The 17,079-nt window shown below is 34.9% G+C and overlaps 1 protein-coding gene across 1 annotated transcript in view; it reads left to right on the top strand.

The window, feature by feature from the left end:
- The window catches only part of ARID2 (AT-rich interaction domain 2), a 109,049-nt gene that overhangs the window by 50,011 nt on the left and 41,959 nt on the right, over positions 1-17,079 (top strand). Inside the window, exons 4-6 of the mRNA XM_032999838.2 lie at positions 12,500-12,633; positions 13,490-13,708; positions 16,467-16,534. Of these exons, the coding sequence (XP_032855729.1) occupies positions 12,500-12,633; positions 13,490-13,708; positions 16,467-16,534 (421 nt within the window). The remainder of the gene's footprint in view (positions 1-12,499; positions 12,634-13,489; positions 13,709-16,466; positions 16,535-17,079) is intronic.

Genomic DNA, 17,079 nt, shown 5'->3' with positions numbered 1-17,079 from the left:
GGATCCTCTTAATCGGATTTTTTTTTTATTCCATTCTCACTTTTTTTTAATGAATATTTCATCCATCTGGTAAGGTCTTCAAGAATTAATTAATTTTCGTGTTTTTGTTTGATTTACCACATAAATAGGGACATGTAAACTAGTACATTTGCTTTGATTTTGTGGTCAAAGTGTGGAATACAGATTAGCAGAGAAATTGTAAATAGATTTAATTGCAGGAAAAGACTGATTCATAGAATGAAGTCAGAAAAGCGCCACTGTTAAAATTGCTGATTCTGTGCAGAATCTAACGATGAAATTACAGATAGTTACACAAGGAAAAAATGGCATAGCAATGTATTTTTAGTAAAGACTTGTAGATTCAGTAAATTTAAGAAACAGCCTATAAGCAGTAGAAATCAGCAAATTCTATTTTTTTATTCCGTGTTTTATGCTTTTCTTCAGTAACTGCTGAACAAGGCTGAAAGAGGTATTGTGGAAATATTTACTGTGGTGGCTGGAGCAGTTGCTGAAATCTAGAAAACTGATTTCTGGACTGCTGTTTTCATGAGATTTTAAATCTACAATTACTATTCTCTTGTATAATATTCTTCTAATTACCAGGCTTCCTATGGGAACCTTATTGACTCTTCTTGTCAAAGTAGTACCAGAATGTAGCAAGGAGTGTGGATTAATAATAGGTCAGGGAGAAAGGACCATTTCCCAATAATTAAAATAGTACTTTGCCCATGTAGAGTCTGGGCTTTGAAGTCTCATTCTAGAAGCTGCTGATGTGTTTTGTGTTAAGAGTGTTTGAGTAACATACATAAGCAACATTTCCGTTGGCATAGTTATAATGAAATATACAAATATGAGCCATTATAAATTTTTTAGTGTTTTATGTCCCAAGAGTATTTTTGTCCTTCCACTGCAGTCTGAAAAGTGTGTAGTATTCCTAAATTTCAGAAACATGCAAGATAAGTATTTGCAGTTGAAAAGAAGTACGCAAGTCTTTGCAGATGAGGCAGATTCCAGTTTAGCAGTGTTTGTGTATGATTGTAACTGTGTGTGATGTGAGACCATTCACATGTGATATTTTGCTAGATTATGCCTTTATAGAAGTTTATTCTGCATTGCCAAGACATGGTGAGTGACTGTTACCTTCTGTAATATTGTAGATACTTGTGTTATTTATAATGGTTTGAGAGAAACTCAAAGAACTGGAAATTCTTGATAGGATAAATTCTTTTCAGGATGTTACTGTTGTGTAAATAACTTTTATGCAATGGCTAGCAGGCAGAAAATTAAATACTTTACTTCTCACATACAAAAAATCCCCAGCCTAGTTTTCTAAAAGCATTAATGAAGTCCTTAAAAATGCACAAGGGAATGATTCTTAGTTTTGTTGTGCAAGTACCGACCCTCTCTATTTACATATTCGGTTATGGAACTGTGAACTAAAGACAACAGGGAATCACCTCTTTAATTGTAGGTACTACAAGGCCAGTTTGCATCCTGAAACTGGGGAAAAAGCTAAAACTGAATTCCCATAGCAATTTTCTCTTCAGTGACAAGAACTCTTCAGTCAATGCACTGACAGAATGTTGCGTTGCTCTAATAAGCATTGTTTCTTTCTTTGACTTCATTTGCATTACCTGAAAAAAAAAAAGTGGGGTGGGGAAAAGCAAAAATCTTTCTGTAATTTAAATTTCGTAATAGTTAAATAATAAACATGAGTAGTAGTGGGCAAATGAATATATACCTGTTAATAAGGCATGTTTTCTTCACATAGTTAACTAAATATTTGTATGTTGCTTATATAATTTTACAGAATCAGTAGGTCTTCCAGCCAATTCAACAACTATTCATGTTCATCATTCTCAGTTACACAGTTTCGTACACAATATACATTAAACGTGTGCATGTGTATTTGCATTTAAATGTCTTTATGTATGTAATTGCTTGTCTCAGGAAATACTTCTGAAACACTTGGTGGCTTTGTCACCAGTGGTCAAAGCCCATATGTTTAATGTACTTTTGCTTGTTTATAATCTTATGAGCAACTGTTAGATTTTTAGGTTTAGTATTTGGCAAAATCTCAACCACTGTTTTTAATGGAAGCCCCCAGCTTTAAAACATGCTCTAAGTTATCATACTGTTCAGGAATGATAACTTTGTGTTCTGAATTTTTAAAAAATAAATATGTATTATTTATATATATTTTTTTAAAAAAATCCTCTTTAAATACACTTATTAGATAAATATGTCTGCTTTCAAAACACCAACCAGTCGTAGAATATGTTTGTGAAAGAATGCATGTAAACAAGTGATTTTTATTTTGGTATTTAGTTTGACACTTGACTTAGTGACCTAAGTAGTGCTCACTGAATGCAAGTTTTTACATTCTGTGCAGACTCCATATTACAAGAGACACTGTGTGTAACTAATGCTATGTAGGAGACTATATTTAGTTGAAAGTACTATTATTACAATATCACAATACGTCTTACTGTGTAGAGACATTCACTTGCATCGCTACCAGCTCTGCAGTGGCTGTGGGAGTACTGAAGACTGTTGAGGAGCCTTTCGTAGTGCAGTGGCGTTTGCGATTCCAGCGGCTGTCTGAAACTAGGTGGCTGGTGTGGATGATAGTATGTTACTGTGGCTTGCTTTGGGCAAGCCACACAGTGCTTAGTTACAATTTTTTGCACATGCCTACAGTGATTCCTAATGTGGTACCATTTGTATTAGTGTATTTTTGCCATTCAGGTGTGGGGAAATCTAGGTAGTACTGCAGATTGTTTCTCAAAAAGAGAAGCTGTGGGGGTTTTCTAGAATTTGCGAGCATGTTATGGAGATAGCAAAAAGTCATGAGGATTCTGATGTTTTGTTTGAAGAGCTAAACTCAGACTGCAGTGATATTTGACAGATTTGATGAATTGTCATCCTAGATTGACAGTGGAATGACTATAATGTTAGTAAGATGAATACATCTGGGAATTAACCTCTGAAAAGTTAAATCTCCAATACAGACTGAAGAATTAATACTGTTAATAATGGTACAGCTCAGGTATTCCTGGATGTGAAACCCATCAGGTCTAATGAAACAGCTGCTGAAGCAGTAAGAGGTGACACTGCTTTTGAATTGTTTTTGACAAGCAATGAGAATGCAGTAGAAGAGTTAGTCCTGGAAAATAACTGTGGACTGCAGCTGTGGATCACAGGCAGATTCAGTTTAAATTAAATTTAGAAATAAATGAAAACAAGCCTGTAAGTGAAGGGAACAGGTGTTAATACATTTCAGTGTTAGTTACAGCATAGTTGACCAGAATTTAGCTGCTTAACTGTCAAGGCTTTGTCAACTGGCCCCACTGCTTTTGCTGTGTAGAGACTTTCCTGTGCAGTCCTTCTGTTAGATTTGGCTACAGGATTTAAGAAGAGCGAGAGGAAAGTTAAAGGAATGTAGAAGTAGGAGGAAGACTAAATTTGCTTTCAGCTACTATTTTGGCTCACAAATCTTCATGGAGAATGAAACTTTCGCCTTTTATGTTAGGACTTCTTTCTCCCTCTCCCCTCCTTCTGTAACAACACAGAGTTCCTCTTAACTTAGAGATGGTCAAAATACCTGTTTTATTCTCCTGTTCTGAGTTATGCAGTGTATTTATCCCGAATCTGTCGGAGTTCCTGGTAGTGCAGTTTCTTCAGAGGCTTGTGTTGTCATCCCCCAGCCATACCAGTCTTTTGAATTTGCACTCCAGCATATGCACTTCAGTTGGCTGGCATGTCTTCTGTTATTTTCCTTCCATATTGGAACATTATTAGTATGAAAGCGTAAAATAATATCTTAATCTCTTTCCTCTTGGTGTTCTCATAGGTATTAAGAATGTATTTTCAGTAACTTTAGAGGTTTTTTTTTTAAACTTAGACGCATTTCATCTTTTTCTTGTTGTTGTGATGTCTAACAAAGTGAAACTTCCAGGGTTGCTGATGCTCAAGAATTTTACACTTCTTTTTCTAACAATAAATAATATATCTTGCCTTAACAAATATTCAGAACTTTGTGAAAGCATGTACTTGGTTTTCTTCTGTTTACAAAGGCTTCTTGGTAGGGTAAGAATTTTTAAACCAAGTTTCAAGCAAACCACAAATTGGACAGTCTATCATGTAGTCTCACATAACCTCTGTTACAAAATGTTAACACATTTAAATTCCAGTGTATACAATCTTACTTTATATGTGGACCTATATAAAGGTTTTAGACTAAGTTTAATCTGCACAGAACCTTCTGAGTTTGCTCACAATTCTCCTAATGTGTGACAGAACAATACCAAGGTAGAGGCTGGAGTTGTGGAGTCCCTGGTATGATGTGTATGGTCAGATGGGCTCTGTGGCAACTGAAACTGGGACAGGCCAGCTCAGGCTGGAGAACAGTATTGAGCAGCCACGTAATGGAGCAGCAGGCCAGGTGTTTCAAAAGCACAACTGTTAGTTTCCTACTCATATGGCATACTGGCCAAGTACAGAATTAAGGGTCTTGATTTGTCAGCCTGTCTTATTAGGTGGTCACAAAAAGACAGAAATCAAAAAAGTATTGCTGAGGGTCATATGTGGAGTGTTTCACTGGGTGCTTTATGTATGTGAGATACTCGGTTTCTGAGTTAGGCAACCTGAAGATGAAAAACACACAAACACTGTTTTGAAGGATTCAGCTGCAAGCATCAATTCTGACAACAGTTGGATGTAACTGTTGAATTGGAATTCATGGTGCCCACGGGGCCAAGGAAGAAAGCCCCTGAAGAGATTGATAATGACACTGGCAGAACACCCAGATACTAAATCAAGTTTGAGGCAGCTTGTTGGTGTGTGCTAGAAGTTTGAGAAGAGCCTTGAAGTGGGTTGTTGAGTTTGGCATTTCCAGGAACTAGTTAGGATAACTCTTGGGACAGGGGTTTTGAAAGTGAACATCTAGGAGATGATTAAATGAACTAGACATTACTTGGGGCAGCTGCAGCAGCAGCTTTAAGTTCTAAGCAGGAATTTCATTCCAGAGTGTGGCACCAGTCTCCACTGTGTACAGTAGCAGCAGGAGAGTCGAGCATAAGTGCTTTGGCCCTGCTGAGAAACAGCCTTCTCCGTGGTTGAAATACTGCCTGCTATTCGGATTCATAAATGGATCAGATTTTCAAGTAACTGTAACAGGCATAGATTCACAGTACAGGACTATAATGGATTGTCTGATAAAGATGTTAGCTTTTTAAAAAGGTCACTGCTTTTGATTGGCACCACAAGTTCATGAGTTGTCCCTTGTAAAGAAGTTAGATGTAGAACTGGGTAAACCACACATAAGTACAAGTACCAGCGTGCTGCATGTATTAGGGAGGAATGTTACTGGAAGCCTGAAAGGTATTTGTTTTTGTTTGTGTTTTTTTTTTTTTTATTTAAGTTCAAAATCTTACAAAATAGGTAGCTTTTATTTTTTCTTTCTTTTTTCCCCTGCTGCCTCCAATATTTGTAGTTATTTTTATTGTTTTACCCAAGCATGGACCCCTGTTCTGAAAATTTTCTAGTTAGCATAATATTACCACCATGGAATTCCATAGTCTTTCATATCAGGGCAAGAGTCATGCCAAATTAGAGGCAAAGAGAGACAGTACGGAACGATTTTCATTTAGGGTGACACAAACTGGAATATGTGGAGTAGTGTGAAATCCTTATTACAGTAAGGATTTTGTCTCATGATTATCTAGGATGTTGTTGATAGGATTGCAGTTAGGGAGAAGGGATGCAAAGAGAATGAGCAGGAAGAGTGTGTCTGTCTTGCAAGGTGTTCAGGCTAGCAGAATTGGTGCAAGTTCATGTTGTCAGTTCCCTGCTCATAATGCTGTCAAAAAGACAGTTCCAAAAAAGATTGGGTGGAGAGGTCTGGTAGGAATGGTACCTGCTTGTCCTTCAGCTGAATACAAAGATAAGGAATTGGTAGTTGGACTGTGATGGTTGATGCTGTCTTCACTGCCAGGCACTGGCTTAATATGTGTTATTATATATAAAGCCAGACACTAGCTTAATATATATTTGGCAAATCTACTGTGTCCTGGTATAGGGAGCCAAAATATCCAAATAAGCCAGATGTTTTATACCAATACATAAAATAGGTTGACAAATACTGAGGGAGTATGTCTAAATTTTCAGAGATCACCATAATGTAAAAGTTTAGGTGCTTTTTTATGCAAAGTCTCCACTTTTGCGAGAAGCAGATTCATCAGGTACCAGAAATGTCCCTCAAACCCTAGTGTGAGAGCTTGCAATGTACTGTAGCTCCATACAGAGCTATTGTTGATAGTAAAGTCTGCATGCCACTGGCTGTAACTCGTGTAGACTTCCTTTTATTAGTATTTTTTTCCCGAATATCAGAAAACAAGCCTGAAACTAACTTGACTGAATAAAGACCTGTTTTGTTATTTAAATAAATATTTTTAATGGAGAAAGATATTGGCCATCTTCATAGAACTTATTTTCTCACAGACCTGAATGACAGAAAATCATAGAATGACTTGTTGAAGTTCTGTCACAGGAACAGAATGTGTAATTTGCGAATTTGATTTTCAAAGGGATATTATCTTTTGATTTCCAACTCAAGGGATCCTTAAAGTAACCAAGTTTTCAGAAGGAACTGAAATCACTTGCCCTTCAAAAAGTAGCCAGCCTTCACATGTCTCTGGATGCTTATGTATTTTCCCATATTTCAGTACTTTGCATATCCTGTAGTTCTAGCTGTTCACCAGATGTGCGTGTGTATGTGTGTGGTTTAGTTTTTGTTGTTTTGTTGTTGTTGTTGTGGGTTTGTTTTTTTGGGGGAGAGGGTGGAGTGGTGTCCATGTATTTTTTTAAATTAAGCCCCTCAGAGTAGAGGTGTGATCCAAGCTGAAAGGAGGGAGTGGCTGTAAATTGCCACTGGGTTTCATTGCATTTCAGTTTCTTGGGATATTTCGGACCATGTGTGCACTGGACTAACACCAGTTCAAGACGCCATGCTAACAGTCTGGAGCACCTTTCAATGTATGTACTGAAGGCAATTTTCCTCATTAATCCATTCTCACCGAGGCTTCAATGTAGTACTTAGGTTTTTTCCTCAGATGTCTTTGAAACTTTTATATCCCATATACATTGCTTGTTTCATTAATAATTTCATTCTAGTTCTTCATTTAATTTGTTGCTTTAGTTCTTTTTCATATGTATTAGCAGCATCTTTCTCCTTTAGGGCCTAATTGTTCAGTTGGTATTGAAATTAAAGGAGAAGATTGGAAGATTGAAACATGTGTTCTTGATGTGTACTGCCTGTGACTTTGCTAAATTAAGGAAGCATTCCGAATTCCTAAAATCCTTTTTCTGTGATCAAAGTATGCATTTCTAGTCTGTAGTTACAGATCTAAGTTATTTTGAAACATGAGATTAGCCTTTTGTAACTACCTAATTATCATTTATGAGCTTTTGCACAACTGTTTTTCAGTAATAGAAAAGCTCCATGTATTATTCTTAAATTTCTTGTATCTTTAGAGCAAGACCTGTCTTTATGATAACTATTCTGCTGTTTGCATAGTAGCTATATGCCAGACTGGTAAGATTAGAATTTAAGACTAGCAAAGCTCATTTACAAGCTAATTTACAAAGCTTCTTCTCTGCACTAAAATCCTAGGTCATGCATTCTCTCTGCAGGAAAAGAAAGAAGGGTTTGGAGGATTGAGGTCTGTACAGCTGTCGGTAAACAGTTGGTACTTCTGTAGCATAAAGGAATCAAATTAAAGCAGTCTATTGTGGTCTGGTTATTACAGTTGAAATTCAGTCGTACAGTGCTGTTAAACTCGATGGATTCAGAAATAGTGAAGCATCCTCCCTCTAAACTAGCTGTATCTTAAAAAGAATAAGTATATGTGTTAGAGGTGGAGAAGGTCTATTTGTCACATGGTTTGTTGGTTGGTTGGTTGGTTTGTTTGTTTTTTGGGGTGTGTGTGTGTGTGGTTTTTGTTTGTCAGTTTGTTTGTTTTCCTTTGTAACTGATGCTTTGGGGTTCCTGGGGGATTTTTTTGTTTTGTTTTGTTTTGTTGTTTGTGGGTTTTTATTTTCCTCAGCAAACTTGATTAATTTCAGGTGAGATAGGAAAGAGGGAGTGTTGCTTGAAGAAGTTGAACTTTGGTAAATTGAATAACAACAAAAAGAGCTGAAAATTTATGAAAGTGAAATTGATACTTGCTTTGTCATAGGGAAAAATTAGATCATTGCTTAAGGTTGATTTGAATCCTGGTTTCCTATGAAATATTTAATAATACATTTGTGAGAACTATATGAGTTGTCAACACTGAAAAAAATTAGGACTGTTTTATTTTATAAAGTTATTTTAATTTATACATAATTTTTTTCTGCACTGCCTTTGCTCCCACCCCCCATTGCTTAATCAAACTGAGTGGGAAACAATGTGATTGGTTTTGGAGAGCAATGAGGGAAAGTAGATTTTGAAATTTCAGAATTTCAATTCCTGTGTTTGACAGAACTGTTTTAACACATTTTAATAAAGTAGGTATTAGCAGAGGAGCATATCTAGGGTATTGATATTGTTCAGCTCTGCTGGGACGTGGCTTTAATAAAAAACATAAGGTTCAATATTTGTGTTTTGAAGTATGGAACAACATAGATTATGATATATAAGGCTTTTTCCCCTTTTTATTTTTTTTTTTTTTAATGTTTAAATAGTTATTGATTCTTGATAGAATGGACAAGTCCAGAAGAAGATGGTAGTAGATTTGCAAACTGTATTTTGAGTACTGTATGTGTTTCTGTACAGAGATTTCTACTTTATCTTATTAAATATTCTTATGAAGTCATATATTCAGTAATGCAAGTGTTTAACACTAAGCGTAAGCTTTGACTCAGACCAACAAATACAAGGAAATTAGATCTAGCTGGAGCACTTCTGAAGTCCCATTAGACAAGCTAAGGCAGTCTAGCTTCTGCCGCTGTAGAAGTCACGCACGCACGTCATCTTCTCGCCAGCCGCAGATGTGTACACCTGCTGTTTCCCCTGCATCGGCTCCGGTATTCATCTGACCACTATTCAGCTTGGAAAAGCAGTGAAAAGCCAACCTAGAATTCTCTTTGTCAGCTAAATGAGCTCTCTGAAGAGTGAGAGACTGGATGGTTAGGAGAGAAAGTCAAGCTGTCTCTGATCTACTCCGTCAGGTCTTGATCATAAATGTGTGTTTATGTAGACTCTTCAAATTGGATTTATTCATAGATTTGATTAATCTGATTCAGGACTCAATGAAGGCCGTATCTTTTCCTTGACATGTCTTTTCCTCAATTTCAGCAGCTTTTGATGATCTCATAGGAGTACAAAGCAAAGCATATGCTTGTGATGTGTAGGAAAGATCAGTTTTGGAGTTTGAGGTTTCCTTTTCACTTGGTAATAGAAGTTGGACTAGTTCTGTGAGATTATCTTTTCAACATTGGTCACCTCAATTGCAGTACAGACTCATTCAGACTATGATGAGAATGATGATCACACATTCAGTGATTTACTGACTTGTTTGAAAGACAACAAACAAATGCTGGTAGCAAATAGAAGACTAGGCTTTTGCAGTGAGAAGTGTTTAACTGAAAGTGTTTTGTGTTCCCATGGTTCATTTTGGAACAGAATAAATTGGAAATACTATTGTCCTGCATACTATTAGTCTTACACATAGCTCAGGATCTTGCACAACTGTGTTCTTTCCTAGGATTTCAGAAGCCACTATTAAGTTTATTTTAAAATACAGATCAGTAATGTGTACAAGTGGGAATTCAGCCTGTCAGAATACATAAGCCACTGGTATTTTTTCAGGTCTTTGTCACTACAATATTTTCTGGGTTCAGAACAGGGAGGAGATGCTGGTCAGTACGTAGGTGTACATAGTTCAGAACAACGGGCCTTAAATAAATCCTTCCATCACTGGAAGAGTAAAATACTTTCTCATGATCTAAACTCATGGATTTCTAGCTTTCACAATCCGAGATGAGTGTTTTATTCCAGTAAACTTTGTTTTTGTAGCTGTGTTAGGGTATCTACACGGTTATTCTGAGAAGCCAGTACAGATATGCTTTAGAATGGATGGAGTCATGGGACACATAAGATTGCATGGTGCATTATTCACCAGGCATTCATTTTTTGACTGTACACTTGAATTCTTGGCTATGCTACTTACAGCTTCATTCTTTTAAAAATCTTTTTATCAGTTTTCTTCCAGAGTGTGTGTATTTCTGTCCTCACTACTTTTAAATTGCTTGATCCCATACTATATTTAATATTAATCTTCCATGCAGAGCTTGAGCATGGTTCAGAATTGAGCTCTGACATGCTCTCCCACACACCTGCTACTTGTGTTTGGGATTTTTTTTTTAAAGTTATCCTAAAATGTTTAAGTTGTTCTCAAGTAAATGATAATATGGAAAATGGAAATTGTCACATCTAATCTTTGTGTGTGTGTGTAATTGCCATATTCAGTGATGTAATGTTCATTTATAGAGTGCCTAATAATTCATTGACATTGGAAGGAAATTATTTAAAAGAATAAATAAAGCTTGAATACCTGAAAGTAGATAATAAAGAAGACTAAACCTATCGTATTACTTCTCTGATAAAAGTCAAGAAGGAAATAAAATAATAAAACAATTATGTAAATACTTAGGTCAGGCTCTCTAAATCACCACTTTAATGCAATAAAAAATAAATTCTTTAGAAGGGAGGTGCGCTATTTTATTTTTATTTTCCCCCTTTGGAGTACTGTCTCTGATCATATGCTGAGAATCACTTTTTGCCATACAGAAGCTATGGATTGAATGGTTTTAATCTTTGGATATAAGATGGAAAAGAAAGGAAAGAAGTGGGATAAAAGGGTAAGGAGAATGTGGTGAAATAGAAGAATTAGGACTTTGTGGGTGGGAGAGTGTTGGGCTGTGAATTTTAAGAAGTTATAAGCAACTTAATTTTATAGGATTTTACTTTTTTGCAGATTTTAAATTAGAACCTGATTCACAGAAATGAGGATTTTTAGATTAAAGATAAAAAACAACCATATTTAAATGTAATCTTTAATCTGTTAAAGTCCCTAAAAGCAAATGATAGTACAGGGAAGATTTTTGCTGACTCCTTAACTCTCTCAAGAGTCTGCATAATTAAGAGGGCACTATAACAGTGGTTCACATAACAGTAACTTATATAGTACTTTGAATATCTTAAATACTAGTCAGACACAAATCATGGTTGCATGTGATACAGTACACCATGATATGCCCTCTTAACTCTGAAATTTTTTCATTTCTTCTGGAATGTACCATTTTCTTAACAAAAAATGTATTTGCTAGCATTTTAAAGATATAGTAATGTTGCTGATATCTCACTTCATGAAATAATTACTAATTTAATGCATGTAAAATATTCCCCAGAGGTCAATGAGAATACTGTTTTCTTAAGATCTTTTTGATTCACCATGAGTGAGTGACTTCAGTGTCTACTGACAGAAATTATACCAAAAGCTTGTTTTTTCCTCATATAGTAAATATTTTTAGCATATACAAAGAGGAAGATAAATGTTTTACATTATTTCCCGATTGTACACTGTTTTTATTATGATGTAATTTACTTGATATTGTCAGTTTTCAGCACAATGAAAGTTTGTGAATTCAGGCAGCTTTGTGATCTTGACATGTTTTCATGAAGGTGTTTGCAACTATGTATCAGTGTGAAGTTAAGGCTACAGTGAGCCTTTTAGGTTGACTAGATATTGGAATGTAGAAAAGTTCTGAAAGTTAGTTTTTAATGCTAAATTAACTGTTAATGGAGATAATTAACCAAGCTGATTGACTGTTTACTTTTGTGTATATAACTTCGGTTCTTGCAGTCCATTCTGAGTAAAGTGTATCAGGATTTTTTTTTCTTAAGGGGTTCAAAGGGATTTCGAGTAGTCATCAGCTACAGCCATGGCTCAGAACTTCTGATCCTGAATTGTTGTCCTCTGTATCCCTGAATTCTCTTACTCTTGTGTAATTGCTAGGACTTGGTGTACTGTTTCCCTTTAGGTCAAAATGGAAATAAGTATTTTTCTGGGCTTGATCTCAGTTTGTGTATTGGTAACCTGCACAGAGTAATTTTTATGATGCTTACACCTGCAGAGTTATCTTGGGTAGCAAAAGCTGATTTGAGGAAAAACAGACTTAGTCACAAGAGGGCTTAATGGGTTGCAATTTAGCTAGGGATTGTTGTTGAGAAATGTGAAGAAATTTATTATCTAAATCCACAATTCCGCATATCTGCATTTTCTGTATTGCCTATTGTCAGTCTGACTCACGTTTTATGTTTTATGCCACTTTGACTATTGTTTCCAGTAAATCTATGCATTTGTGCAGTTTATTTCCTTTGGCAGTTCAGCTCTTGGGGGATGAAGAATTTAGTTGTACTATATATATTCAAAACATATTTTTTTTTTTATTTCAGTTATCTAGAAAAGTATGAAAAAGTCCATCATTTTGGGGAAGAGGATGATGAGGTACAACCAGGCAATCCAAAGCCACAACTTCCTATTGGTGCAATTCCAACTTCCTATAACTACCAGCAGCACAGTGTGTCAGGTAAATTTTTCAAGAAGAAAGTGCTATTTTTTTTCCATATATGTATTTCAACAGGCTACAGAAATAGTGAGTAGATAAATTTACAATATTATTAAAACCATCAAATCTGTAGGTCACTCAGACTATTAATTTAATACACTCAAAAACCTTTCCACTGTGAACCAAAGCAAAACAAATATGAAAATCTATAAGCTAATTCTCTTATTTACAAATGTTTATTTTTACGATTAGCAGGACTAAATAGTCACTTGTCTTGAAAAAAAATGTATCTTGAAAATCTCAGATTGTGTTTCTGTCACATCAGTAATTTCTTTACAGAGCCAAATACCTGAATTGAGCATAAAATTGATTAAGCTTTAAGATCTGAGGAATAAAGCGCATTCAGAAGGAGCCAGATTCAACAACCACCATTGTAATTTAGAGACCAAAGTATCAATCTTGAACCAATAAACAAATTGGAAGCTGGTGGACTCTGTGGAGTGGATGTGTAATTCGTTGTGTAGAAAGGGACTCCAAATTGTATTACAGTTCTATTCTGCTTTAATTAAAATTTGCATTTTCAGAGCTTTTCTTTGGGAGAACATACTGCAGTATTGCATTCTGGAGATGATGAAGGAATTAATATCTAACTAGAAAGGTACACAGCTAAGTAGAATGTGTTCAACATTTCGGCTAAAGATTAACGGAAAAAAAAAATTAAATACTGCAAAACCTAGTTAAAATCCACAATACCTTATTAATAAACTTAAAAAATATGCATTAAATGATATTATTATGAATGATATCATGTGAATAATTATTAGTTTAGCTGTGAAAACGTTTCTTTTTTTTGTTTTTTTTTTTTTTTCTTATTTAGATTACCTTCGTCAAAGCTATGGGCTGTCTATGGACTTAAACTCACCAAACGACTATAATAAATTGGTGCTTTCACTGTTATCTGGACTCCCAAATGAAGTGGACTTTGCAATTAATGTATGTACTCTTCTTTCAAATGAAAGCAAGCATGTTATGCAGCTTGAAAAGGACCCTAAAATCATCACTTTACTGCTTGCAAATGCTGGGGTGTTTGATGACAGTAAGTATATAATAACATTTTTGCAACTGAAAGTGTCAATACCTGTGGTAGCATCTTTCCCAACCTTGATAATTAAAACATTTATATTTTATTACACTGTAGCATATATAGTTTTTCTTTTAAACTTGTCCACAGTTTTTATCAGATACTGCAGATACTTTTTAAGTTAAGATAGTGTTATTTAACAGTTCAGTGAAATGTAAGAATTAGTTTTTCAATAACAGAGTTTAATTGTTCAAGATGCTCAAATTTACAGCATTGGATTCCCATCTGCTTGTAGCGTATTACTGCTTGCTCCTGAATTTGTAGGACCATGCTGACTTTTCAGAATTCTTTTCTAGTAGCAGTCACAAATCTAAAAATTAAAAAAGGGCAGTCTGAAAACAATGACCCATTAAGATTTTTATCCTGGTATTTCACTACACATTCAATTGTAGTGAAATTCAGAATACAAATATCAAGGGATAAAAATCTTAATCTGAGTTTCAGAATTACTTAATGTGTTAGCACATAAATTTTGAGAGTCTGTTCCAATCAAAATACTTCAGTAAGTAAAATAAATTCTTCTGGCTTGTTCAATGTGACCTCCACGCCAAATTGTTCCTTGTTAATTGCTTGTTTGTCTTTTTGTCAAGGAGAGGGGGGGAAAAAAGAAATAAGTTAACCCAAACCATCCTAAAATCATAACAGCATAGCTCCTGTCTTGTGGTGGTGAGGAGGAAGTATCTACTGGTTTTGTGTACTGTTTGGTTTGGTTTTTTTGGATTTTTTTTTTTTTTAATGCTGAATTTCAGAAGTTACCACCATAAGAATTGTACAAATGAACTTTTCCAGCTAAGTATATTTAAATCTGCTGGTACAGATGATCATATCTGTTTGAGTATAAATCCACTTTGCATGTGTAAGCACAAACATAGTATGGTATGTCAGAGATTCTGTTTTAAAATTCTGGGGAAGAATCGGTGTTAGACATTGTATACTGTTTGGTGGTTTATTAATCATTAGCACTTTTACATATGATTTGTAGCTTCCCCCTCATCCCCCCAATAGTGCATTAGTGTTCTCCAGCTTCTGTCTTATGGTTTCTATTTGTACCCATGCCTTTCCGATATGGTTAGATCTTGGTCCTTTAGTGTCTGCATCTAGTGCAGTCACAAGAACTTTCAAAGAAAAATATTTGAAAGGAAGCTAAAGTGAAACTTAGTCCTGCATGTTAGTGATGCCAGGATGCTTACTCTCTAGATTTTTTTTAGTTTATCATCGCTCCCCTGTTGTTTTTTTTTTTGATGGAACTTCTATGGACTTAGGAGTTTACAATTAATTTAATCAAGTTTTGTATTGCTATTTTGTGATTTTTTTGGGGGGGGAGTGTGGGGTGTGTTGTTGCAAAGGTAGACAGTGTTTTCTTGAGTTCTTAGCTTCAACTCTGCTCACAGGCTTGTCCATAGCTGGTCTGCATTAGTATTTCTTAGATTGAAATATATTTGAGGTAAAGCCAAGAGTAATGATGAGCATATAATGGGCTTGCTCTTTTTGTTCTTGGGGGAAAACTTCATTTTTATCTTATCTGATTGCATTTTCTGGATAAATCCAGGGGTTGTCCTAGGAGCATTGGGAGGACTAATCAGAACAAATTGGGGAAAGAAGGGGGGGTGTGTTTACTTGTTTTTGAAGCGTAAAACTTAGATTTTAAATACTTACATGATTTTATATTACAAATAATGAAGGTAAATCTGTCAGATTTGGTGATTAAATGAAATCTGTAGTTAGCAAATTCAGGTAGTATGAAAATACTGTCATGATAATTTCAGATATAAATAAATGATAGCTGATTAATTATACTTAATTTAGGCTTTAGATTTGGCTTGTCTAATTAAGGTTTTACCATTGTTAGTTTTTATAATGCACTGTTTCTAGGTAACATATGTCTTCAGCTTTTTGTTTTCCCCACAAAGTTTGAGGCGACAATTGTATTGCAGGTGATAGGGCAGCCCCAGGGGTTTGGGGGTGTATAATATCTTCAGTTTGGAGTGCTGCATAGGCCTTGGTTTGGATTCAGTGAGTTGAAAGCTGATGTGGTCTTGGAATTGAGATTTGTAGCATTTTGCTCAAAATAGTAAAAAAGTTATGAACATACTGGTTCATTACAGGACTGTTGCAAGACAGTTTATTTTTGGATTGACTTAGTTTTTGAGTCAGATTGACTGAGTCTTTGCTGCTTTCAGGGAGTGATTATTAGAAAATTTGTGGTGGTAGTGCCACCAAACACCCAAGAACATCCATTATGTTCCCTGGTTAAATATTGACTTTAATTGAGTGCTGTCAAAATCTCACTGCTACTGTTAGGTTTTTTAGAAGACATTAGTGAGAATTTGTTTAATTACTAAAGTAGTGTTTACAGCTTACACAGTGCACATGGAAAACAGTTGTTGATGTGAGGTTGAAAATTGAGCAGTCATGTTGACTCCTGGAAAAGAGCTATGGAAAAGTTTCCTATGTGTTTTTTAAAGGGTTCACAAACTAGTCCATTCTTTATGGACTACTTATTCTCAATTTAAACTGTAAAACTGCAGTAGCAGTTAATTAAATTACTGTATAAATTTCAGTTGGTTTATGCAGGATTTTTTTTTAATGAAAAGGAAGCACTGGAGGAGTCTGTAGTGTTGTTGAATCTTTATTTAGTTTATGGATTAGTAAAAAGTCAAACAAAAATGTTAATTTTTAAAAGTTTACTAAATTCTGCTTTTTATGCTTAAAGCTTTAGGATCATTTTCTGCTGTATTTGGAGAAGAATGGAAGGAGAAAACTGATAGAGATTTTGTTAAGGTAATTTAAAAATTATTAAAATAATTTTGAGCTACATATGGCGGGTATCAAATATTTTAAAAAGATAGAAAATTATAAGATATACTAACATATGTCTTTAGAATTACTATCAACGTTATTATTTTGATTTAAATATAATAGGACAGTAAATCACAGTTGTCATAAAACATTTGGATAAGCAGGAAGAAATATATTGAGAAAAAATAGGTGTAGGCAAATGAATAAAGAGGTTCCATGATTCTTTTTATTAGAAAGCTAGTATATGTGAGGAAAAAGAGAACTGGCCAACATATTTAACAAGATAAAACAATGCAATTTTTTAAAAAAACTGCCACGATCAGTAAAGAAACATTATGGATTATGGAAGTTAAATCCATAACATAAGAAGTTTAGGACAAATTTAAATAAGTTAGCAATGTTGCAGGTTTGTTTCAGTTAAACTGTTTTTGCACAAGGCCTTTTTATCTTTCCACTAGAGGGCATGATCTACTGTACAAGTAATGAAATTAATTAAAATATAACTCAAGTTTCTTTGTATAAATGCT

Source organism: Tyto alba, unplaced genomic scaffold (assembly GCF_018691265.1).
Source record: "Tyto alba isolate M040663 unplaced genomic scaffold, T.alba_DEE_v4.0 Super-Scaffold_2, whole genome shotgun sequence".
Classification (NCBI taxonomy): domain Eukaryota; kingdom Metazoa; phylum Chordata; class Aves; order Strigiformes; family Tytonidae; genus Tyto; species Tyto alba.
This window is presented reverse-complemented; position numbering and strand designations above follow the sequence as displayed.